Genomic DNA, 26,890 nt, shown 5'->3' on the forward strand with positions numbered 1-26,890 from the left:
TAAAAAGCTCTGATTAGGAATCGTTGGGGTCGTTTTGAGGGTCATTGGGTATTTTAATTTTAGGAAAGGGTGGCTGATTTGATTTGTCTGTCTGTCTCCATGTCATAACGGGAGGAAAGAATGGAATGACTCAGTGAGAAGGGAAAGGGTTGAAGGAGAATGAGGGAAGCTGTCAGTGGTGGGATGGTGGTGGTGGTGGAATGGAGGAAAGATAGATTGAGTGTTGAGAGAGGGGTATGGCATTACTGAGCCAGAGAATTGAATCAAGTTTGACTCATTCATTTTTACGTCATGGGACAGAGTAGAGGCAGCAGAGAAAGGGTTTTGTATTAGCTCAGTGGCCAGCCCTGACACTGAGAAGGCCTTTATTAACTGTCGAAAGAACAGGTCAGTTTACAAAAAGCTGAAACCTGCTCCTTATGTTCCATGAAGACACAATACTCAGTCCAAGCTGGAGGAGCTTCCCCCTTTCAACCCTTGAATGCTGTAATCCGATGTCCCAAAAATTTCTACGCAGAAGGCTGTGACCCCTACAGACAGGACAACCCACGCAGATACAACGGGCTGAATGGCCTTTTCCTGTGTTGCATTGCTCAACCATTTTCTATTCTAAGATTGTCAAATCAAATGTGATGCTTTGATACCTGTCAGGAGGTGAAAGATCAGTTTAAGATTCTATAAAACTGTTATAGTTCCAAAGGCACAGACCAGACACTTGGACAGGTGAAGAGAATAAGGCCAAGGAAAATTGAAAATGAGTGTGATCCTGCCTGAAAGATCAGTAAAATATTTAGGAGCAGTGGGCAAATGCATGGTGGTGACGTATTGACTACAGTAAGCAATACTCAGGTGTGGAAAATTGTCTCTTGGGTTTAATGGTCAGCTTCAGATCCCATTACAGCCTTTCAGGAAAAAAGTTACCTTGACATGACTGACCTCACAGCCAGTTTGTAAATGAAAAGTACAATTTGAAAGCTGCCATTGTGGAAAATTCAGCACACCAGAACCAGAGAGAAGACAGAGGATTAAATACACACAGTAATATGCAAGGTATTAATTCTAGAGTGAGGGCAATACACAGAGAACTAAATACACACAGTAATATGCAGGGTATTAATCCTAGAGTGAGGGCAATACAAAGAGAATTAAATAATACACACAGTAATATGTAGGATATTAATCCTAAAGCGAGGGCAATACACAGAGAACTAAATACACACAGTAAATATGCAGGGTATTAATCCCACAGCGAGGGCAATACACAGAGAATTAAATACACACAGTAGTATGCAGGGTATTAATCCCAGAGCGAGGGCAATACATAAATACACACAGTAATATGCAGGGTATTAATCCCAGAGCGAGGGCAATACACAGAGAACTAAATACACACAGTAATGTGCAGGGTAGTAATCCCAGAGCGAGGACAATACACAGAGAATTAAATACACACAGTAGTATGCAGGGTATTAATCCCAGAGTGAGGGCAATACATAAATACACCCAGTAATATGCAAGGTATTAATCCCAGAGCGAGGGCAATACACAGAGAACTAAATACACCCAGTAATATGCAGGGTATTAATCCCAGAGTGAGGGCAATACACAGGGAACTAAATACACACAGTAATGTGCAGGGTATTAATCCCAGAGCGAGGGCAATACACAGAGAACTAAATACGCACAGTAATATGCAGGGTATTAATCCCAGAGCGAGGGCAATACACAGAGAACTAAATACACACAGTAATAAACAGGGTATTAATCCTCGAGAGACCTTGGCATGATAGCGCAGTGGTTAGCACTGCTGCCTCACAGAATCAGGGACCTGGGTTTGATCCCACCCTCAGGCGACTGTGTGGAGTTTGCATGCCCTGTGTCTGTGTGGATTTCCTCAGGGTGCTCCGGTTTCTTCCCACTGTCCGATGATGTGCAAGTTAGTTGGATTGGGCTTGCTAAATTGCCCATACTCCAAGGATGTGCAGGATTAACTGTGGGAAATGCAGAATTATAGGGAAAGTGTGGGTCAGATGCTCTTCGGAGGATTAATGTAGACTTCATAGAATCATAGAATCCCTACAGTGTGGAAACACACCCTTCGGCCCAACAAGCCCACACCCACCCTCAACGCATCTCACCCAGGCCCATTCCCCACAACCCACCTAATCTGCACATTCTTGAACACTATGGGACAATTTAGCACGGCCAACCCACCAAACCTGAACACCTTTGGATTGTGGGAGGAAACTGGAGCATCTAGAGGAAACCTGCACAGACACAGGGAGAATGTGAAGGGCCTGTTTCCATGCTGTAGGGATTCTATGATTGAAGGACAGTACAGAGGGCTAAATGGAGAGAATAATAACAATAAACATGGGACTAGAAAGCGGGGTAATTTCTCTAGGGGATGCAGGCTGCAAAATTCTGTAAATTGTTTGTCATTTACAACATTATACCAGAACAGATCACACTCCTCCTTTCAGAGATAGTAGGAGCTGCCAATGCTGGAGAATCTGAGATAACAAGGTGTAGAGTTGGATGAACACAGCAGGCCAAGCAGCATCAGAGGAGCAGGAAGGCTGATGTTTTAGGTCAGGAAACATCTTCGAAGAAGGGTCCAGACCTGAAACGTCAGCTTTCCTGCTCCTCTGATGCTGCTTGGCCTGCTGTGTTCATCCAGCTCTACACCGTGTTATCTCACACTTCTCATTTCTCTCTTTTAGCCTTTCCCCAGGTGACTATCATTCAAATTCCAAGGAGAAGTGGTATGCCCCTAAAACACGTGATCATGTGGCAGAAAAAGCTTTCAGTGGTCAGAGCAGTCTATTGAGGAAGGAGACTTCGTTGGGTTAGGTCATTCGTCTGGATCAGCAATGACAGACCTAGACATACAGGACCATGTCCTTTCCTATGCTTTCAGGGAAAGGCAGGAGCTGCTTTTGAGGACGATGGTAAAACAGGCCCTCTACCAGACAAAGCCAGCCTGGCACTGCTGGCAGAAGAGATTAACCATCGTGGAGTGACCATGTGGACATGGGTCCAATGTAGGAAGCAGACAAAAAAACTGCTGTGATCCACAAAAGTGTACATAAGTATCAAACTTTTAATGAGTAGTCTCTTCCAATCACACCAGAGAGTGAATATATGGCCAGCCTCTGTGTCAAACAACAATTCAGGCTGAAGTGCATGGAAATATTCTTTTGTGCGTGCTTGTATCCGACATGCGACTGGTACGTGTGTCTCTGTGTGTGCTGGGGTGTGTGTGTGAGTGTGTATGGGTGTGTTACAGTGACAAGCCAGTGTGCATGCCTGAGACTGACAGGCCTGTTCATGAATGTGGAAGTAACAGGCCTGTGTGTGTATGAAAGAGACTCACAGGCCTGTGCGTGTGAGAGAGACTGATGGGCCTGTGTGTGTGTGAAAGAGACTGATAGGCCTGTGTGTGTGTGAAAGAGACTGACAGGCCTGTGTGTGTGTGAGACTGAAGGGCTGTATGTGTGAGAGAGAGACTGATGGGCCTGTGTGTGTGTGAGAGAGACTGACAGGCCTGTGTGTGTGAGAGAGACTGACAAGGGCTGTGTGTGTGAGAGAGAGACTGACAGGCCTGTGTGTGTGTGTGAGACTGACAGGCCTGTGTGTGTGTGTGTGAGACTGACAGGCCTGTGTGTGTGTGAGAGAGACTGATGGGCCTGTGTGTGTGTGAGAGAGACTGACAGGCCTGTGTGTGTGTGTGAAAGAGACTGACCGGCTCTGTGTGTGTGTGACAGAGACTGACCGGCCTGTGTGTGTGTGAGGCTGACAGGCCTGTGTGTGTGACGGAGTGACTGACAGGCCTGTGTGTGTGTGTGTGAGAGAGACTGACAGGCCTGTGTGTGTGAGAGAGACTGACAAGGCCTGTGTGTGTGTGTGTGTGTGTGTGAGACTGACAGGCCTGTGTGTGAGAGAGACTGAAGGGCTGTATGTGTGTGAGAGAGACTGATGGGCCTGTGTGTGTGTGAGAGAGACACTCAGGCCTGTGTGTGTGTGAGTGTGTGAGACTGATGGGCCTGTGTGTGCGTGAGTCTGACAGGCCTGTGTGACAGAGTGACTGACAGGCCTGTGTGTGTGTGTGTGTGAGACTGACAGGCTGTACGCTGCCTGAGACAGACAGGTCTGTTTGAGTGTGTGAGACTGACAGGCCTGTGTGTGTGTGAGACTGACAGGTTTGTATATGTATCTGAGACTGACAGTCTCTGTGTGTGTGTGTCTGAAGCAGACAGACCTGTGTATGTGTGAGAGAGACTGATGGGACTGTGTGCATGCCTAAGACTGATAGGGCACTGTGCGCGTGCACATGTGTGTGTGTGCGTATGTGTGTGAGAGAATGACAGACCAGCATGCGTGTGAGACTGTTCGGCCTGCGTGTATGTGTGTGAGACTGACAGGCCTGTGTGCATGAGACTGAGGGGCCTATCCATGTCATAGGGTCATGCAGCATGTAACAGAAGAGGTCTGTGTGTGTGACAGAGTGACTGACATATGTGTGAACACGCACAAGGGGGTTTCCAGCCATTTAAGATGTTGGCACTTTCTTCTGCAGGACAAGGGAACCCACCAGAGACAAGTAAGGGTAAGCACAGTGGTGATGGGGTTGTGGGGGGGTGGGGAGGGGGTTGGGGGTACAAGTTCCTGTCCTTAGGCTCCTCATAGCTATTAAGGATATGAAGTGGATATTGCTGGTGAGTAGAAGGTTGCAACTATCCTACCCGTGGCTAACAGTCTCACAGGAGTCCTGTGGTAAGAGGAGAAGTGTTGAGCCTGTGAGGATTCTGAATATGATTGTTTTATCTCCCAATGGGTTGTCGTCATCCAAGGATTAAGAGCACAGCCACAGGCGGAGTCTGAAGATTCTGACACTGAGGACGATGAAGTCTGTGCTCAGAAAGATGCTCCGTCAGCCCCCACAAACGTGGGTATGCTCACACGGTCTGCGGAAGGCCTGGGAACGGATTCCAGTGCATAGCCTGGTAAATAGTGCAGAGGGTCTCCCAGCAGCTGAGGGAAGGTGCAACAAATAGATATCCAGATAATTGGAGGAAGGCAGGGGATCAGGCCCCTGCTGATGATGGGTCACTGTTGTAGAGTCTCAGACTCATAGAAGTCTATCACATGGATACAGGCCCTTCCGCCCAACTTCCCATGCTGCCCAGTTTTCATAATTCACCGTGCAATTTGCCTGCATTTGGTCCATGCCCCTCCATATCTATCCCATCCACGAACCCATCCAAATGTTTCTTAAATGACAAAATTGTAATCACTTCCACCACTACTTCTGGCAGCCCATTTCAGACACTCACTACACTCTGTGTGAAAAAGGTGCCCCTCTGGACTCTGCTCTTAGCTTTAACCTATGAACCCTCATTTTACACTCCCCTACCATGGGGAAAATCTATCTTATCTATGCCTCTCATGATTTTATAAACCTCTATAAAGTCACCCCTCTGTCTCCTACACTCCAGTGGAAAAATGTCACAGCCAATCCAACCTCTCATTATAACTCAAACCTTCCAGTCCAGGGTAGCATCTTAGTAAATCTGAGCTCTTTCTAGTTTAATCATATCCTTTCTACAGTAGGGTGATCAGAACTGCATGCAGTACTCCAAATGTGGCCTCACCAACGTCTTGTACAGCTGCTTACAGATATGGGCGAGAGGCAGAGACTGGGGTGAATGTGACAGTATGTGCACCTTTGCAGGGGGAATGGAGGAAGCTGTGCATACCTCCCAATGTCTCAGGCATTTCAGGACATGGTTTTTTCTCTGGAAAGTATGTAATTGTCACTGAGAGTCAGCTTGACCACTCAGACCAGCATTCCATTCAGTCAAGCTTTGGGCTCAGTCCAGCAGTGGCTGAGTGAGGACTCGGGGTACAAGGCAGCTAACTTACCCTTCCAAATTACCCCTGCTTCAGGGAAACCTAAGTGCCCTCAGACACCCATGAGGAGCAAGGTGTGCCATCTTTCTTTAGTGGAGGACACCACTGGGATAGTGGCATCATCTCAGTCTCCAGCAGGTGAAGCCAAGATGGGGAATGACATCCCTCCATCAGTGCAGGAGATTCTCAGCTAGTGGAGCCCTCTGGTGGCTGCATGCCTCAATCAGAGCCACATTCAAACACGGCATCCGGAAGACAAAACTTTAAAACAATGGGCCCCAATTTGACCTATCTGCCTCTATTACACTTGTAAAAGAGACACGACAAAATGCATTCTCTGCAATTGTTTACGATTATTGAGATATGAGCCTCTTTTAGTCTTTGAGCAATTGTAAGCACTGATTGGAGCTTTGTGTAAGGGATTGGGTGATTGTTTGTGTTCATGAGGCGGTGAGTAAATAATGATGTAAGGATGGGGATTATATAAGCCCAAATGGAAGAGACAGATTTTTTAAAGTGAGGCTGCTGTTGTATGAACTGTAACGAAAGCATTTAACAAGAACTTTCCTACAACCTATGGCCAAGTCACTCAGAGCAAGAGGATTCGAGTTCAGCCACAACACCGTTTGATGTGTTAATTACATTACAGTAATTGCATTAACCCTCGGGGCAAAGCAGGCCGTCACATGAATATACATACAGCCCTAAGAAGGCCTTGGTGCTAGTTCTCACTGGAGAAAGCTGCGCTACTAGTTTGCTGTTGAAGATTTGGAGTTTGCACAGTAAGGGGGAGCTGGGTGCACACCCCAGCAAGATGATGGAGTTCTGGCAAAGGAGTGATGCTTTTGCAGATGTGTCATTGTAGTGCAAGCCCACTGGAGATTAGGTTATCCCTGACATCACTTACCTGTCTTTTTGTGGCTTATGCACTCAGAAAATGTTCACTTGGATTCAAGTTCTCCTCGTCATTCTCAGAAAAAGTCTTCCTCATCCAAAGAGGGCTGATTTTCCTCCCATTCTTCACTTTGCAACATCTGTCTGTGTGACAGTGCCAGGCTGTGACGTGTACAATAGACTGCTCTTATTCATAATCATGCTCTGGGCTGGCTATTGCAGAGCCCCTCTTGACCAGCAGAAGCGCATGTGAAGGAATCTAATGGTGTGTTCAATGATGCCTCTGCTGAGTGCTTGAACCTGATTGCAGCTCCTCTACTTCTCTCTGGGCAGCCACACTGGTGTCATCACCATACACATAGGGATAGGTATCCCTTAGCCCTCCCCAGGGATCCGTCCAGCAGCTTGAACCAGGTCTGCAAGCAGCTCTGGCAGCAGTGAATTACACAGCACCGAGACACTACGACAGTGCCCTGAGAAATAAGCACAGAGCAGTGTGACTCTCTCCTGAAGTAACATACTAGCCGTACACTCAAGGAGTGAAACCACCTACCATTTACAAATATAGCTGACTGCTCCCATTGATGACTCCGAGAGGGCAGTCGATGAAATGCTGTACTTGAGGAAACTCAGTGATGACTTCAAATGTAGCTGACACTACAGCTTGGCTGTGTCCATTGGCAACAATAAAGAGGCCATCAGACAGCTCCTTCATATACCTGTGTGTCTTCTCCGAGGATTGCAACCTCCGTGTTGGAGAGGATCCTGTGCAACTAGGAACTTGAGAGTTAAGCTGCCTGGACTATAGCTCCTGGCAGGGTCACCCAGGGCCAGGAGAGAGGTTCCAGACAAAGCACGATCCATGAAGGCCTCAACAGCAGAGCAGGAAAGTGATGGCTGAATTTAAATTAGGGCACCACGATGGTTGCAAAAGTGAATGAAGCAGAGAAGGGCCACCAGTTGTCCTCGTCTCCACAACACTGGGCTTCAAACCCTATCTTCCAGGCTCTGTGTGGTGGTTCTATGTGCACTAGTCCTCCCACTTTAAAAGACATCATGCACAGATTCCTCCCAGGAGGTACCAGTTATGGGTGGCACGGTGGCTCAGTGGTTAGCACTGCAGCCTCACAGCTCCAGAGACCCGGGTCTGTGTGGAGTTTGCACATTCTCCCTGAGTCTGCGTGGGTTTCCTCTGGATGCTCCGGTTTCCTCCCACAGTCCAAAGATGTGCAGGCTAGGTGGATCGGCCAATGCTAAAACTGCCCATTGTGTTCAGGGGTGTGTAGATTATAGGGGGATGGGTCTAGGTGGGATGCTTCAAGGGGCGGTGTGGACTTGTTGGTCCGAAGGGCCTGTTCCCACACTGTAGAGAATCTAATCTAATCTACAGTCCTGCTTACATCGCAGGCAAAAGTCCAATGGTGATCAGCTAGTGGCAGAAGGGACAGGACAGCAATATCTGGAAGGCCCTCGTCACAAAGGGACACATTAAATGATAGGTGTCAGAGTCAGTTTTCTTGCTCCTACCAAGGCAGGTACAGCATTTTGGCAACTGTGCCCATGAATGAGCAATCCCGCTTAGGATCTGCTCTGTTCACCTTCACAGGGGAGGGTGGCTAGAAAAGGTGCCCTAAAAATAGCCTGTCTCAAAACTCCTTACTGGATTACCCACGTGCGGTCAGAGGTGAACATAGAACATAGAATATTACAGCACAGTACAGGCCCTTCGGCCCTCGATGTTGTGCCGACTTGTCATGCCAATCTGAAGCCCATCTAATCTATACTATTCCATGTACGCCCGTGAAGAATAATAAACTTTGGAGCTTGGAATGAAGAGCCCCAATGGACCCAGCTAACAGCAACCGACCTGACAGAAGAACTGCGATATTAGCCTGAGAACTAAGGAGATGCCAGATCGACCTAACTGCTCTTTCTGAAAGTTGCCTTGCAGAAGGCGGTTACACCTTCTTCGGAAAGAGAAGGCTGCTGGTGAGCCCAGAATTTAGTGTTGGATTTGCAATTAAGACCCAGCTCATCATTTGCCTCTTTGAACTTCCTGTGCTGATCAATGACTGACTTATGCTCATCGTCTGATGCTCACCAGAACCAGAAGGCTACAGTTGTGAACGCTTATGCCCCAGCCCTTTGCTTGGAGGAGGAAGTAAAGGAGAGTTTCTATTCTAACTTTGATACACTGTTGCCGAGCATCCCCAAGGAGAAGATAATTCTTCTTGGAGACGTCAATACCGGGGTTACCAAGACCACAACCTTTGGAATGGCACCGTAGGAAGGGAAGGTATATGTCCTGTCCCACTGGCAGGGCATACCTGGCAGAGATGGTGGCACCTTGGTATACAGTCAAGACGGAGTTGCCCTGGGAGTCCTCCACATTGACTCCAATCCCAATGAAGCCTTCTTTATGAGCCATCTTCCCATAGCTGATGAATCAGTACTCCTCTTTGAACTACACTGGAGGAAACATTGATGATGGCGAGGGCCCATAAGGTGCTTTGGGTGGATGATTTTACTGTCCATCACTAAGAGTGGGTCAGCAGCAGTACTACTGACTGAGCTGTACGGCTCCTAAAGGACATAGCTGCTAGACTGTGGCAGGTGGAAAGGAGACTAACAAGTGGGAAAAACATACTTTATTTCATTCCTACCATTTGCCAGCAGCAGGTGCACCTGTCCATGTCAGTATCGGTAAGAGTGACCACTGCTCGGTCCTTGTGGAGACAAAGTTCCACCTTCACACTGAGAATAATCTCCATTGTGTTGTGTGGCACTATCACTGTGCCACTCTGAACAGATCTAACAACTCAAGACTGAGCATTGTTGAGGGCCATCAACAGCAGTGGGATCGTACTCCTTCACTATCTGTAACCTCATGGCCTGGCATATCCCCCACTCAACTGTTACCATTAGTTCATCCTAGTTCAATGGAGAATGCAGGAGGGCATGCCAGGAGCAACATCTGGCATACATGAAGATGACGTGTCAACCTGAAGCTACCAAACAGGCTACTTGCATGCCAAGCAGCAAAAGCAACAAGTGATCGACAGAGCTAAGCGATCCCAGAACCAATATATCAGATCTAATCTCTGCAGGCCTGCCACATCCAGTTGTGAAGGGTAGTGGATGATTAAGCACCTCACCGGCGGAGGAGGCTCCACAAATAGCCCCATCCTCAATGATGGAAGAGCCCAGCACATCAGTGCGAAAGTTAAGGCTGAAGCTTTTGCAGCAATCTTCAGCCAGAAGTACTGAGGGATGATCCATCACCACCTCCTCTAGTAGTCATCAGCATTACAGGTACCAGTCTTCTGCCAATTCAGTTCACTCCTCATGATATCAAGAAATGGTTGGAGACATTGGATACTACAAAGGCTATGGGCCCTAACAATATTCTGGCAATAGTACTGAAGACTTATGCTTCAGAACTTCTCACCACTAGCCAGCAACTAATAACAATGTAGAAACTTGGTATGTCCTGTGAATAAAAAGCAGGACAAATCCAACCCGGCCAATTACCGCCCCATCAGTCTCCTCTCGACCATCAGTAAAGTGATGGAAGGTGTCAGTAACAGCGATATCAAGCAGCACCTGCTCAGCAATAACCTGCTCAGTGACGCCCAGTTTGGGTTCCGCCAGGGCCACTCAGCTCCTGACCTCATTACAGTCTGATGTCAAACATGAACGAAAGGAGCTGAATTTCCAGAGGTGAAGTGAAAATGGCTCAAGACCATATTTAACTGAGTGTAGTAACAAGGAGCCCTGGCAAAACTGGTTATTGGGGGCAAACTGTCTGCTGGTTGGAGTCATACTTGGCACAGGAAGATGGTTATGGTTGTTGGAGGTAAACCATCTCAGCTCTAAACAACAAAATGTGAGGCTGGATGAACACAGCAGGCCCAGCAGCATCTCAGGAGCACAGTGAAGGGTCTAGGCCCGAAACGTCAGCTTTTGTGCTCCTGAGATGCTGCTGCACCTGCTGTGTTCATCCAGCTCCACACTTTGTTATCTTGGATTCTCCAGCATCTGCAGTTCCCATTATCTCAGCTCTAAACATCTCTGCAGAAGTTCCTTGGGTTAGTGTCCTTGGCCCAAACAACTTCAGCTATTTCATCAGAGATAATGGGAACTGCAGATGCTGGAGAATCCAAGATAACAAAGTGTGAGGCTGGATGAACACAGCAGGCCCAGCAGCATCTCAGGAGCACAAAAGCTGAGATGCTGCTTGGCCTGCTGTGTTCATCCAGCTTCACACTTTATTATCTCAGCTATTTTATCAATGACTTTCCCTCTATCATAAGGTCAGAAGTGAGGAAGTTTGTCGATGATTGCAAAATGTTCAGCATCATTTGCAACTCATCAGGTATTGAAAAAGTCCACATTAAAATATAACAAGGTCTGAATAATACCCAGGTTTGCGCAGACAAGTGGCAAATAGCATTTGCACCACACAAATGCCAGGCTATGACCATCACCAATGAGAGACAATCTAACCATCACCTCTTGACATTCAATGGTGTGACTTACAATCTTTGAATCGCCCACTGTCACCATCCTGGGCATTACCATTGATCAGAAACTCAACTGGACTCATCACATAAACACAATAGCTACAACTGCTGCTCTGAGGCCAGGAATACTGCAGCAAGTAATTCACCTGCTGACTCCCAAAGCCTGTCCACAAGTCAGGAGAGTGATGGAATATCCCCCACTTGCATTGATGTGTCCATCTCCAACAACACTCAAGAAAATTGACATCATCCTGAACAAAGCAGCCTGGTTGCTTGGCATTACATCCAAAAGCATCCACTCCCTCCACCACCGACACTCAGAAGTAGTAGCGTGTACTGTCAACAAGATGCACTGCAGAAATTCACCAAAGATCCTCAAGAAACACCTCCTAAGCCCACAATAACTTCCATTGAGAAGGACAAAGGCAGCAGATATATCGGAACACCACTATTTTCAAATTCTCCTCCAAGCCACTCGCCATCCTGACTTGGAGATATAGCATTGTGACTGGGTCAAAAATCCTGGAATTCCTTCCCTAATGGTATTATGGGCCAACCCACAGCAGGTAGACTGCGGTGGTTCTAGAAGACAACTCACCACCACTTTCTCAAGGACAGCTACGGATTGGCAACAAATGGTGGGCAGCCAGCGATGCCCACATTCCACAAATGAATGAAATATATAAGGCTTATAATAGTGGTAAGGAAATATTTGGAGAAGATTCTTAGCAATAGAATTTTCTTGTAATTGGAAAAGAATGGACTTATTAGGGATAGTTAGCATGGTTTTATGAAGGGGATGTCTTGTCTCATAAACTTGATTGAGCTTTTGAGAAAGTGATGATGATGCTTGAAGAGGGTAGAGCAGCAGATGTTGTCTACATTGACTTTACTATAGCATTTGACAATGTCCTTCTGGTAAGCTGTGCAGAGCAAGTGCGTAAAGTATGATTAAAGTGCATAGCAAGATAAGTTGGCAAATTGCATACAAAATTGGCTTGGTAATGGGAGACAGAGGATAGTTATGGAAGAGTGTTTTTCAAGCTGGATGTCTCTGACCAATGGTGTTCTGCAAGAATCAGTGCTGGGACTTTTGTTGTTTGTAATATAAATGACTTAGATGAAAATGTCAGTGGTCTGATCATTAAGTTTTCAGACTACATAAGAATTGTGGTGTTGTGGATGATGATGAAACTTATCAAAAAATACACCAGGATAAAGTTCAGTAGGGAAATTGGATGGAGAATTGGCAGATGGAGTTTAATCTTGGAAAGTATGAGATGTTGCATTTTGGGAGATCAAATGCAAGAGGAAAATACACAGTAAATGGTAGGAGCCTGAGGAGCATTGATACATGGAAGGATCTTGGGGTCCAAGTCCATAGCTCCCTGAAAGTGGCAAGTGGATATGATGGTAAAGATGGCATACAGCATGCTTATCATCATCAGTTGGGGCATTGAGATTAAAAATTAGCAAGTCATGTTGCAGCTGTATGAGACTTTAGTCATGCAACATTTGGAGTATGGTGTGCAGTTCTGGTTGCCATACGATATAAGAAGTATGGAAGCTTTCAAGATACTGCAAAAGAGGATGGGTGGCATCATGGCTCAGTGGTTAGCACTGCTGTGTCACAGTGCCAGGGACCCAGGCTCGACTCCTTCTTTGGGCAACTGTCTGTGTGGAGTTTGCACATTCCTGCCTATGTCTGCATGGCTTACCTCTGGGTGCTCTGGTTTCCTCCCAGTATCCAATGACGTACAGGTGGCTAATATATATGGGAAAATGCAGGGTCGGGGGTTGGTGGGCTGCTCTTCAGAGGGTCAGGGTGGACTTGATGGGCTGAATGCTTCTACATTGTAGGGATTCTATGTTGTCTGGATTGAATGTATTAGCTATAAGGTAAGCTGGACAAATTTGGATTGTTTTTGTTGGAGGATGAGAGGCGGCCAGACAGATGTATAGAAAGTTATGAGAGGCATGGATAGTTGGACATCTGACTGCATTTGTTCAGCCTGTTAAGTCATGGTAGAAGGTCACAAGCCTGGATCAGCATCACCCATGAATAGGAGACAGCCAATGATGAACCAGGTATGTTTTTAGGGTAATCTTGCAGTTTCATGTTCGTGGCGTTTAAAGTAGTTTTTAATTACAGATTTAATTTCTTGCGTTTAAATTTATCAGATTCTAATCTGGGATTTGAAATCTCATCTCCAGGTTGATGGTTTATTGGTCTATAACATTAATCACTGTGCTACTGCACCATTACATTTTTGTTCATATCCTCTATCTCTCACCATGCCTTTCTCTGTATCCCTGGGTGAAGACTGGCTCAGTTTCTCTCACTCTCATCACGCACAGATGTGACATTTCTTACTGTGAAATGAGAATGGGTTTAAGCTTTGGGCAGATGCCGATATTAAGTATGTTGTTGTGATAATGAGAAGCTGTTTGAAAGCCTTGAAGCAGCCAGCAGTTTTTGAGAGATAGTAGGAACTGCTGATGTTGGAGAATCTGAGATAATTTGGCGTGAAGCTGGATGAACGCAGCAGGCCAAGCAGTATCAGAGGAGCAGTAAAGTTTGATGTTTTGGATTGAGACCCTTCTTCAGAAATGGGGGAGGGGAAGGGAGGGGGATTCTGAAATAAAAAGGGAGACCGGGGAGGCAGATAGAAGATGGAGAAGATAGGGTGAGAGGAGACAGACAGGTCAAAGAGGCGGGGTTAGAACCAGTGAAGGTGAATGCAGGTGAGGAGTTAGGGAGGGGATAGGTCAGCCCAGGAAGGACGGACTGGTCAAGGAGGCGGGATGAGATTAGTGGGTAAGAGATGGGGGTGGGGCTTGAGGTGGGAGGACTGGTTAGGGAGGTGGGGACTAGCTGGGCTGGTTTTGGGGTGTGGTCGAGGGAGGGGTGATTTTGAAGCTTGTGAAGTCCACATTGATACCCTTGGGCTGTAGGGTTCCCAAGCGAAATATGGGATGCTGTTCCTACATCTTTCGGGTGGCATCATTGTGGCACCGCAGCAAGCCCAGGATTGACATGTCGTCCAAGGAGTCGGGGGAGGGGGAGTTGAAGTGGTTCACAACTGGAAGGTGTAGTTATTTGTTGCGAACTGAGCGTAGGTGTTCAACAAAGCGGTGTCCATGCCTCTGCTTGGTTTTCCCAATGTAGAGGTAGCCACAACGGGAACAGCGGATACAGTATATTTTGTTGGTCTTGAGTTACATGTTGCACTCATGCCTGTGGGTATTGCAGCAAATGGCTTCCATTTCAGTGTGAAAGAGTTGATGAAATCTGGCCAGTTCTCAGCCACTCGCACTGAACATGTGGGACATCATGTCTGGGATTTGAAGGATGCCTTTTAAGGACCAAGTGAACACTGTGGTTTGGGTCACAGATGCCCATCCGTAATGTTTTAAAAAGATATATTTTCCCTATTCGAATGGAGTTAGCATCTTGTTCCTCAATACATTTAACCAATGCCTTGTGGTATCTCTAGGTTGTCCTCTAATTTATCTCAAAGTCTTGCTGCAACTTCAGCTTAGTCTCTTGTAGTGCAGTGATAATGTCCCTACCTGTGAGCCAGGAGGCCTGGGTTCATGTCCCACCTGTTCCAGAGGTGTGTCATAACATCCTTGAGCATATCAATGAGAAAAATAAACCCATTCATTGATTTCAATCAATGAATGAAGATTGAGACCTTATCATAGTATCTCAATCCTCAGCAATCTTCAATGTTGTTCAGCGAGGATGTTAAATGAAGTGTTTTACCACCAAAATGATGGGCAACCTCTTTAATAAGCACAAATAAATTTAATTGTCAACAAGTTTCATAACAATCTTGTGAGTGATCATTGCGTGTCTCTCCTGCTTCAACTCCATACATATCAACATATAAATTAGGAGCTGAACTCCACGTTCCTGACCACCCTCATAACTTTAAAACCCTTTGTCAGTCAAGGGTCTATCTATATTAATAGCAAAATAATGCAGGTGGTGGAACTCTGAAACAAACAGAGTGCTGGAGACACTCAGCACATCTGGCAGTATCTGTGGGGAGAGAAACAGGGTTTATGTTTTGAATCCAGTATGATTCTTCTTCAGAAGAATCATCTACCTTTGTCTTAAAACTACTTAATGACCCCACCAGCAATACTTTCTGGGGAAGAGAGTTCCAAAAACTTATGACTCAGACAGAAAAATATTCTCCCCAAAGATCTCTTATTTCTAAGCTGTACCCCCTAGTTCTAGTCTGTCCCATCCTCTCAGTATTGACTCTGTTAAGTTTTCTCAGGACAGTATCTGTTTCAATAAGATCACCCCATATTCCTCTAAACTCCAATGGATATAATTCCTACCTGTCCAAATTCTCCTCATTGGATAACCCCCTCCACACAGGTATCAGTCAAGTGGACCTTCTTTGAATGGCTCCAATAATTTGTATTCTTTCTTAAAACTATATACAATGCTCCTCATTTGGTCTCAACTTCTAAAATTATAGAAAACATCCCCACAATTCCATTCCCCTTGCAAAAAACAACCTTCTATTTGCTATTCTAATCACTTGCTAGACTGGCTTTCTAACACTCATGTACCAGGAATCTCAGGTCCCTCTGTACCTAAGAGTTCTGTAATCCCTATTTAACAGTAAACTGCCTTTTGATTCTTCATGTCAATGAACAAACTTCACACTTTTCCAAATTATATTCCGCCTGCCAAAGTTTTGCCTACGTATGAACTTGTCCAAATGCTTTCTCAGATTCCTTTTGCCCTCGTCACATCTTACTTTCCTACTCACCTTTGTATCATTATCAAAATTTGCAAACAAATCTGCATCTATGTCATTATCACATTTTGCCAACTCAGAAATGCTCCATTTAAACCAGTATTTCTTATTAGCTAACTAATGTTATCCAAGATCGTCAACTCTTATTTTGCTTGGCAACCTTTAATATGGCACTTTATCACTCTGGAATTCCAAGTTCACTCAGAAGGACCATGGTGTGCATATCCATCAGTTCCTAAAGTAGCAGGCATTGTGTTTAAGAGCAGGGAGGTTTTGCTGAAACTGTGTGAAAAGTTGGTTAGGCCACAACTAGACTATAATGTGTATTTCTGGAATCTGTACGAGAGGAAGGATGTGAATGTGATGGAGAGGGTGCAAAGGAGATTTAGCAGGATGCTTCCGAGACTGGAGAGTTTTAGTTATAAAGAGACTGGGATTACAAAAACAGAAATTATTGAAGAAACTCAGCATCTAGGAAAAGAAAGCAGAGTCAATGTTTCAGATCCAGTGATCCTGCAGCACTGGGGTTGTTTTCCTTCGGGGGGCTGACAAGATTGAGAGGGAACATGATTGAGATATATAAAATTATGGGGGGCACAGATAGGGTAAACAGGAGAAACTTTTCCCCTTGTTGGAAGGATCAATGACTGGCAGCATAGATTGAAGGTAAGGGGTAGGAGGTTTAGTTGAGATGAGGGGAAACTCTTTTTATCCAGACAGTGGAAGGAATCTGGAGCGCACTGCCTGTGATGGTGGTAGTGGCAGAAACATTCAAAACAGTTAAGAAGTATTTAGATGTACACTTGTGATGGCAAGGCATACACGAGCAAGGGCTAGGTGCTGGAAAATGAGATTAGAATAGTTACATGGTTATTTTTGATTGACGCAGACTCAATGAGCCAAACAGCCTTTTCCTATGCTGTAAATCTCTATGACTCTTGAACTTATGAAGATCTTTGCCTTTATTTGCTCGTTACTTCTTCAAAGAAGTCTTTAAAAAAAGTCAGACTTTTAGCAAATGATACACCCTGCAATTTCCCAATGTTAAATGTTGAGCTCACTGCTCTTTTCTTATGACTTTCTGTGGCTCACTTTTCCTGAATAAAGTGTCACATTCACTACTTTGCAACTTGAAGGAGCCTTTGCAGAAGCTAGTGAATTTGGAAAATTAAAAGGCACCTATTACCTCAGCAGCCACTTCTCTGAGGATGAAATTCATCACAAACCTGATGATTTGGCAGCTTTTCTCATAATAATTGTCTCAGTGCTCTTTCCTTGGTGATTGCAGTTGTTTTAAATTTCTACCTCCCCTTCACCTCTTGTTTCACAATTACTTTTCGGAATGTTATTCAAATCCTCTGCAGCAAAGGCAGGTGCAAAATACCTACCACTGCATCGCTACTGACCTGTCATGTGGCCTAATGTTCCCTACTGCCATTATTTAAGTTCAGGTTTAAGTTTAAAACACTAGTCTTAGATCCAAGCTTCACTCCATCAAGGCGAATGTGATATTCAATCATAACGATTACTGCTACAATCGGATACCTTCACTATCAGTTCATTAACTAATCCTGTCTCACTGAAAATTACTGGATCTAGTACAACCTGCTGTCTGATTGGTTCCAGAACACACTGCTCTAAGAAACTGTCCCCATAGCATTATACAAACTCATAAACTTCCTTTGCCAAACCAATTATTCAATGTAAACATAAATTAAAATCACTCACAAGTCTCCATTCCTTCAACCTATACACCACTTCCTAAAGTGAGATTTCTGCATGGGAGTTTATATACCACTCCCATGGGCAACTTATTGCCTTTGCTGTTTTTATTTCTCCCCAAACTGATTCAAGAACCTGATCTCCAGAACAGAGATCATCATTCTCTATCGCATCGCTGTCATCCTTAATTGACAGTTGAAATCATTCACCTTTTCCTTGCCTCCTGCTCTTCCTAAATGTCATGTACCCTTCAATATTTATAAGTCCTCGTCTTTGTCATCTTGTAGCCATGTCTCTGTAAGGACTATCAGATCATACATATTTGCTTCAATTTGTGTTGTATTCTATTATGTTACAAATACTGCATACATTCCCTTACAGATCTTTTAGTGCTGTCAGTTTACCACTTTATCTCACCTCATCTGGTAGTGCATGCTTAGATTTGAAATCTCAACAGCCTTTGAGCCACATATTTAATTCTCTAATCTAATTTACCCAATACCAATTTGCAGGTGCTCAGGTAATAATGCAGAGATTTTTACATTTGAGATTCTGTATATTAATTTTGACCCTAGTTACTTACACTCCCTCAGCAGAACGTCTCTACTAGTTCTATCTATGTCATTCATACTTACATGGCCCATGACCATTGGGTCCTTCCCCTCTCACCACAAGCTCCTTAATAGCCCAGAGCAGATGTCCTGAACCCTGGTGCAGGACATCTTCACCACTGCCACCTGGACTCTCACTACAGTGAAATGTGTAGATATTCCAGGTATGATGTCTCCTCCTAGTATAACATCCTAATAACTTCCCTCACTTCAATGGCTTCCTGTACCATGGAAACATGGTCAGTTTGATGATGTATCCATCCTCCAACTATTGTTTTCACCTGGACAGGCTCCTTTACTAAGTTGGCACCTTATCAGGGATGGTACATGTGCAAATCACAGCTTGCCCAACTTGATGGTTCTTTATTGCCTTATCTCCTCAGCCAAAATTGCTCCCAGATGCCATTAAACCTGGAAAAGCTGTCCATCTTCCAATTGGGGCCCAAAACGTAAAATAGAAATGATATTGCCCTGTCCCTTACACTTTGTTCTCTACATCCACCAATTCACTGATGACTCAGAGAGGGCATATGTTAATGTGGCTCTGAATGATATTAATGAGAAGTGGACCTCTCCCAACTCTATGTGATCCTTGCAGATAAAGCTGCAAACAGTAACCGTGGCAGTAGCTAGAGAGTTGGGAGAGTGGGTAATGATATGGAGAAAGCATTGAGGCTTAATAATTATACTGATCTGTACAGCTACAATTGGCTGATGAGTAAAGTTTTTTGATCATAAAGAGGAAGACAATGGAATGCTGCAGCAAGGAAATAAGTGATTGGGACAACAACAATCATGAGTAATTCTTATATAATTTTAGTAATAGAGGATAATAAATGCAGGCAGAGGGATCCACAATCTATGGTATTAGTTAAATAAGCTTAACTGGATTACACTTGTGAGGAATTCCATGGCTTCTATCTAACACCTGCTACACATGTGGTTGTCAGATGCAGGAACAGGACTCTCCTGTTTCATTTGGTTTACTCTAAAGTTGGCAGCACCTTATGAGAGTGATTAAACGCAGCACTGAGGTGTGGTTGGAATGTATTGGGATGGTTCAATTGGACACAGTTACTGTGTGAATGTTTTATGCTCTGATATAGAACACTAAAAGCTACAGAGACATCAAGCAGACAAGACAGCATTGAGAGCTGTGTCCTTAGTGTGGAACCAGGAGACACTCACACATCACTCCGCAATTTGGTGATGTTCACGTAGTTGGGGTTTGGTAAAGTACAATTGTCAGTGTGCAGGTTATGTTCCGGGGGATCCCGAACACCACCAACACCCTCCTGTGTCTCTGTGTACTCTGACTTGCAGATACTAGAAGTGCTGTTACTTTTCTTCAGGTCAGTAGTGGATGGAATGTTTGGGCAGCTCTTCACATGTAGGTATTGGGCCTGCTCCTCGTTCTCTGTTTCTCGGTGATAGAAGTAGTTAAAGTTGGAGACAATGACGGGCACAGGGAGGGCGATGGTCAACACTCCAGCGATGGCACACAAAGAGCCAACCATCTTGCCACCTATGGTAATGGGGTACATGTCTCCATACCCCACTGTTGTCATGGAGACCACTGCCCACCAGAAGGCATCGGGGATGCTGTCAAAGTATGAAGCTGCTTCATCCGCCTCAGCGAAGTAGACAGCGCTGGAGAAGAGGATGACTCCAATGAAGAGGAAAAAGATGAGGAGACCCAACTCCCTCATACTTGCCTTTAGAGTCTGCCCGAGGATTTGTAGCCCTTTGGAGTGTCTGGACAGCTTGAAGATCCGAAAGACCCTGACCAAGCGGATGACCCTCAGAATGGCCAGAGACATGGCCTGTTGCCCTTGCTGCTGCCCATTGCCTGCCTGTTGCTGCTGCTCTGCCAGCTCAGTGCCCAGGGTGATGAAGTAGGGGGTGATGGCCACGATATCGATAATGTTCATGATGTTTCGAAAGAAGCTGGGTTTGCTGGGGGAAGCAAACAACCTGACTAGAAACTCGAAGGAAAACCAGATGATGCAGAGAGTCTCAACGATGAAGAAGGGGTCAGCAAATGTTGGGGTGTGAAAGGGCGCTGTGTCATTATTTAATACTGGTCTCCCTCCAACTGCATTCTCTTTGTCATCTCGAAAGGCAGGCAGAGTTTCAAGGCAGAAGCTGACAATTGAGATGAGAATGACCATGACAGAGACGATGGCGATAACACGAGCCGGGCCTGAACTCTCAGGGTACTCAAATAGCAGCCAGATCTGGCGCTGGAACTCATTTGTGGGTAAAGGCCGCTCTTCCTCCTTAATAAAGCCCTCATCCTCTCTGAACATCTCCATTGCCTCTTCCCCCAGCTCATAAAAACGTATCTCCTCGGAAAAGATATCCAGGGGTACATTGACAGGTCGACGCAGCCTCCCCCCAGACTGGTAGTAATAGAGGATGGCATCAAAACTTGGACGGTTCCTATCGAAAAAATATTCATTCCTCAGAGGGTCAAAGTAGCCCATCCTCTTCTTAGGATCTCCAAGCAGGGTGTCAGGGAACTGAGCCAAGGTCCTGAGCTGAGTCTCAAAGCGAAGGCCTGAGATGTTGATCACCACTCTCTCACAACACTCGTGGTCCTGCTCCGGCTCATACAGATCCTGAGGCTGAACGGGGAGTGCAGCCAATTCATCGACATTGTCTCCATGGGCCACTGTCATTTTGCTGGAGGCACCAAAACCTTCCTCAATTGCAAGCTATGAGCTAAGTACCAACTGGAGCTGGGAGCTTGTGGTCCCTAGATACAGGGTGCCCTGATACTGACGGACAATGGTATTAAACTACAGGAAGCTAGAATTCTACAACTGCCTGGATTGTGACAGGAGATATCACAGAATAGTGGAGCTGATGGATCCTTAGGATTATGAATCCTGGTGGAATCAGATTCAGGATACTAGAAAATGTACTGCTGCACTTGAAGTGTTGTTACTTGATTTGGCTTAATTTCCAAATTCGAGCTTTTCAGTAGCAATTTCAAAGACTTTTCTCTGAAAAGGTTGCTCTGAGATGTTTCGGGAGCTGGTGAAACTGCATGCAGCTTCCCAATGTTCTGATAAAGTGTGTATTGACGCAGCTGGATCAGTATTCAAATCCAGAAAGGTTGGAGATCATAGCAAAATGGCAGGATTGCTCGTGTCCTGTGACATATCCTGGAACAACACAGAAACAGAAAAGAATTAATCAGATTAACCTAAACAGATGAATCAGACAGGGAGCAGAGTCAACAACTGAAAAGAGGGACAGGGCTAGAGGACAGTGAGGGAGAGACAGAGAGCTCAAGGAGGACGAGAGAGCGATCATAAGCTTTAGGAGCAGAATCAGGCTTTTCAGCCCAATGAGTTTGCTCAGCCATTCAATCATGAATGATATGTTTCTCAAACCCATTCATCTTCCCTGCCCCTAAAACTCTGCAAATTAAGAACCTATCTATCTCAGTCTTAAATACACTCAGTGACTTGTCCTCCACAGCCTTCTGTGACAATGAATTCCACAGTGTCACAGCCCTCTGCCTGTCCCTCTTTCTGTTCCTATGTTAAATGCATCCTCCTTTGTTTTATTCTACTTTCCCCTCTGTCTATTCCTCTGCTTTCCTAAAGGGAGTTGAATGTGTTGGTGCTTAGCCTCTTGTTTTAAAGGGCTGCATTGTTGGAAATACCATTTTTTGAATAGACCATAACACAGGGTTACCTTGTTCAAGTGAGCCTAAAACCCAACAACCGACTCAGAAAATAGAGATATTTCTCAATGTCTTGGCCAACACTTCTCCCTTATTTAATGCAGATCATTCAGCAGAGAGCTGGCTATTAGTGAAATCAGATGACTGCCATTTTTACCCACATAGCCACTACTTCAACATCAAATTGTAGTGTCCAATCTTTTAGAAGTTCCGAAGAGAGGAAATTTTTGAATTAACAATTTTCACTGATTTCCTGGGCTATGGTGGACTTTCAGTCTTAATAGCAGTGCATAGGCCTGAGGCATTACTGATTTTAACAAAGACACGGCCACTCACAGCTCAGATCCAATCAGTTACATTTGACTAATTCAACTGGGAAAATATATTAATTTGCTGATGGGCTGGAAGTTGCAGGATTTCACGTTACTCAATGAATATTGATAATGGAATCAGTCTGAAGCTCTTCTCCTTATCAATAATTTACTAGAAAAATAGATGCAAAGTGGGACTTGTCGCACACGAATGATATGAAACCTGTCAGAAGACATTGAAATGCATTCACTACTACAATTGGAACCCGGCTCTTTACTGATTTTTATTTAGTTTGCGTTACTCACTGCCTTCTTATTAAATAAATAAAAATCGTCAATGACAGATTTTATATTTCCAGTCACATTTTCACAGTTCGCCTCCCTAATTTGGTCCTCTTTTTCCTTTGGGTTATTGAGTCACCAGCTTCCTTGCTCACATTACATCAGGATATACTTGGGCATGAATTTGCGTCAAGGGCACACGCATGATTATTAAATTATAACAATGTAGCAGATAGTATATCAGTTAGCCCCTTTCATGTACAAACTAGATAGTGTTGGGGCATGTTGTCAGGGAGTGGGTGTTGCATCCTCTGCTCACTGGAATTGGAAAGGTAGCAGAGACGTAATGAATGTGGCAGAGTTACTGTCCCACTTTCACTCTATTTCCCATTTTTCTATGGCCTTCTCAGGGAAGAGTGGAGTTATCCGCCTATATCAGAGATTTTGACATCTGCAGAACTCCGTTCCATTTTGACTACTTACTGGATCAAGTATGCACTGGGATGCTCCCAACGAATCAGCACAATTGAGTTAGTTATTTGGGGTCAGGAGGATTGGCTATATAGCTCCAGACTCCACAACATAAACCAGGTAATCCCTCTCTCAACAACTGGAATCCCACTTGATTCAAGCAGCCATATGATGACTAATCAAGTTGAGCAGCTCACTATGTATATGCTAATGAAGCAGGCCTTCCACTTGAGCTCTTGATTGGTCAATGTCCAATAGTTAAACTCCATCCTCTCGCAAGGAATATTTCCTCCCCTCTATCATAAGGTCAGAAATAAGGATGTTTGCTGATGATTGCACAATGTTGAGCATCATTCATGATTTCACAGATACTGAAGCAGTCCAGATCCAATGCAGGAAGACCTGAACAATATCCAGATTTGTGCTGATGTGTCAAGTATGATTGACATGTCAATGATCATCTCCAACAAAAGAGAGGCTAACCATTACCCCTTGACATCCAACATCACTGAGTTCTCCCACTATAAACATCCTGGACTTATCACTGACCAGAAACTGAACTGGTCTAGCCATATAAATATGATAGCTACAAGACTAGGTCAGATGGAAGGAATACATCAGCAAATAGCTCACCTCCTGACTCCCCGAAGCCTGTTCATGTTCTATACGAGACAAATCAGGAGTGTGATGGAATACTCCCCACTTGCCTGGATGAGTGCAGCCCCAACAACTCAAGAAGCTTGACACCATCCAGGACAAAGCAGCCCACTTGACTGGTGCCACATCCACAAATATCCACTTCCTCCAACAACAATACTCTGTAACAGCAATGTATACCATCTACAAGATGCAGTGAAGAACTTCATGAAAGTTATTCCACAGCACCTTCTAAACTCGCGGCTTCTCCGATCAAGGACAACAACAGCAAAAACTTGGGAACAGCATTCCTGAAATTTTCCTTCCAAGCCAATCACCACCCTGACTTGGAAATATATTGCCTTTCCTTCACTGCTGCTGGGTCAAAATCCTGGAATTCCCTCCGTAACAGCATTTTGGGTCTACCTACAGTATTTAGTGACAGGCACTGCATGCTGGCCCAGCCAGTGACACCCACATCCTGTGAATGAATGCATAAACTATTTTTATTAACAAATGGTTGAGGCTAATTGTTTTTGAATCATAGCTCAGATCAGTTAGAGGTCAATCTGTCTTGAACAAAATGTCTGTGTGTCCTGAGGTAACGAGAAACTATATCTGCTGCTGAGAAAAGCCATTCTGTGTGAAAGCAGCTCTCTTTTACTGATTTTTCAGTGTAAAGCAGCAAGTTTCATGTGTGACAATGGAATTACGTTATTGTTCTTTTTTTGGGCTATACATTTCTGACACATTATCCCCACAAATCTATGTACTTGTTGGAGTCAACTGACTTCACCCAGTCTTCTGCTTGAGTTACCACTATGAGACGCCAGGATTCAAGAGGATATTGAGTTGGACTGTGATGCCTTCTCCACTGGGATGGAGCTCAGGAGGGCGAGAGAGAGAGAAATAGAGCTTGAGCAGGGTCAACCTATTGAAATTTTCCGTGTACAGGAGGAGGCTATTTGGCCCATTGTGCCAGCCCTGATCAACAAGGAGATGTTCAGCCCAATCCCTCCGTTCCCAGCTCTTGGTTCATCACCTGTAAGTTCCAGCACTTCAACAATGTTTCAAACTCTAAACATTTTGTGACTTCTGCCTCTCCCAGACAGCCTTTCAGTGAGATCCTGATCCTCTCTGTTCTTTGGGTAAACAACAACACCCTCAGATTTCCTCTGAAACTCCAAACCTTTAGCCTAAATCTCTGCCTCTGGTTATAGAATCCTTAGCCAAGGGGAATATGGAAACAAAGAAGATAGGAGCAGGAGTAGGCCATTTGACCCTTACAACCTGTTCCACCAATCAGTATGATCATGGGTGATCATCGAGTTCAATACTTTAATCCCACCCTCCCCCCCAATCTCTTGATCCCTTTGGGGGAATCTTCTACCTTCTTAAAAATGCATAATGTTTTGGCTTCAATCACTTGTTATGATAGTGAATTCAATAGGCTCAGTACTCAGGGTGAAGAAGTTTCTCCTCATCTCAGTCCGAAAAGGTTTACTCGTTATCCTTAAACTATACCCCCTGGTTCTGGACTCTCCCATGCTTTCTGCATCTAATTTGTGTAGTCCTGCTAGAATTTTGGTTTCAATGAAATCCTTCCCATCGTTTTTTGGAACTCCATTGAATATAATCCTTACTGACTCAATATTTCCTCATGGGTCAGTGCTACCAATCAATTAGAACATAAAAACTAGGAGCAGGAGTTGGCTATTTGGCCCTTCGAGCCTGCTCCGCCATTCAATAAGTTAATGGCTGATCTTTTCGTGGACTCAGATCCACTTACCCGTGCTCTCACCGTATCCCTTAATTCCTTTATTGTTCAAAATGAACTACCTTAGCTTTAAAAGCATTTACTGAAGTAGCGTCAACTACAATTTTGTAAACCTTTGATTCTTTCTCAGTTAAGAGGACCAAAACTGCAGAAACTTCTGGTCCACTCAAAATTTGATCCATTTCATTTTGGTCCCCTCTTGATCCTCTCTATTCCAAGAAAAAAAAACTCAAGCCTATCAAATCTTTCCTCATAACTAAAATTCTCCATGGCACCCCACATCACTCCCCCTGTTCCCTCTCTAGTGCAATCACATTTTTCCTCTAGGTGCTACAGAGAGAGATGGAGAGCAGAGAAGGTGGTCAGGGTGCAGGGTTGGGTTTGATTGACCTATGGGAAATGACAGACTCATTTGTAATTATGGCTTGAACCATGTGTAACTTGCTTGAGTATTATTGAAGTGATCAGGAAGTATGCAAGGCTGACTGAGGTTCTTCCACCAAAGAGTTTAAGAAATTGTCTGATAGTGACTTAGATTTGTTTCTTGACAGCACTCATTTGAGAAAACAATTGAGTAATTTCAGGTAATTTCTTCTGAAGACTCTTCTAACGTAAGCCTTCCTGCTCCTCTGATGCTGCTTGGCCTGCTGTGTTCACCCAGCTCTACACCTTGATATCTCAGATTCTCCAGCATCTGCAGTTCCTGCTATCCCTGAGTAATTTCAGGGTCTAGTTATCTTGGATGACAGGAGGTGTTGCTTGGAATATGGGACCTAACTGTGCAGACAGGACATAGACCTGAGTTTGGAAGTCTCTGAGAAGAGGAGAGGTGAAATGAAATCCGTGTAGTGGTTGGCTCAATTGATATAATGTAACACAGTCTCCGAAATGTAACTGCAGTGGCCAGAGCTGAGCTGAGGGCAGGGGACATAATAAGCTGAGATGACAGGTCTAAAAACTGAAGAAAATAAATTGTGAATTGGAATGTTACAGTTAACTGTGTTAGAGAAGGTGAAATGAGAAGCACTGAGCGAAAGTGAAAGCTTCTGTGTTTCACTTCTCTGAAGGCTCTCCTGATGGTGTGTATAATTGTTGTGACTGTAGCGCCATCATTTGTGCACACAGCTCAAAGCCATTTAACCCTTTGGAGGTCTTGTCTTTATTGTGATTAGAAGATAGGCTGTCCTCTGTTTACCTTCAGCATTCATCTTGAATTTTTGTCAGAAATTTTAATATTTTTCATCTTAAGCTTTTGCAGGAGAAAATTGC

At 44.6% G+C, this 26,890-nt stretch overlaps 1 protein-coding gene across 3 annotated transcripts in view; it reads right to left on the reverse strand.

The window, feature by feature from the left end:
- Positions 1-19,521: 19,521 nt before the first annotated feature.
- The window catches only part of LOC125462890 (potassium voltage-gated channel subfamily A member 2-like), a 65,605-nt gene continuing 58,236 nt past the window's right edge, over positions 19,522-26,890 (reverse strand). For all 3 annotated transcript variants that reach the window (XM_048553367.2, XM_048553366.2, XM_048553368.2), the window contains exon 3: positions 19,522-21,617. In XM_048553367.2, coding sequence (XP_048409324.1) covers positions 19,632-21,128 — 1,497 coding nt within the window. In that variant the 5' untranslated portion in view covers positions 21,129-21,617 and the 3' untranslated portion in view covers positions 19,522-19,631. The remainder of the gene's footprint in view (positions 21,618-26,890) is intronic.

This window comes from Stegostoma tigrinum, chromosome 21 (genome assembly GCF_030684315.1).
Source record: "Stegostoma tigrinum isolate sSteTig4 chromosome 21, sSteTig4.hap1, whole genome shotgun sequence".
Classification (NCBI taxonomy): Eukaryota; Metazoa; Chordata; class Chondrichthyes; order Orectolobiformes; family Stegostomatidae; genus Stegostoma; species Stegostoma tigrinum.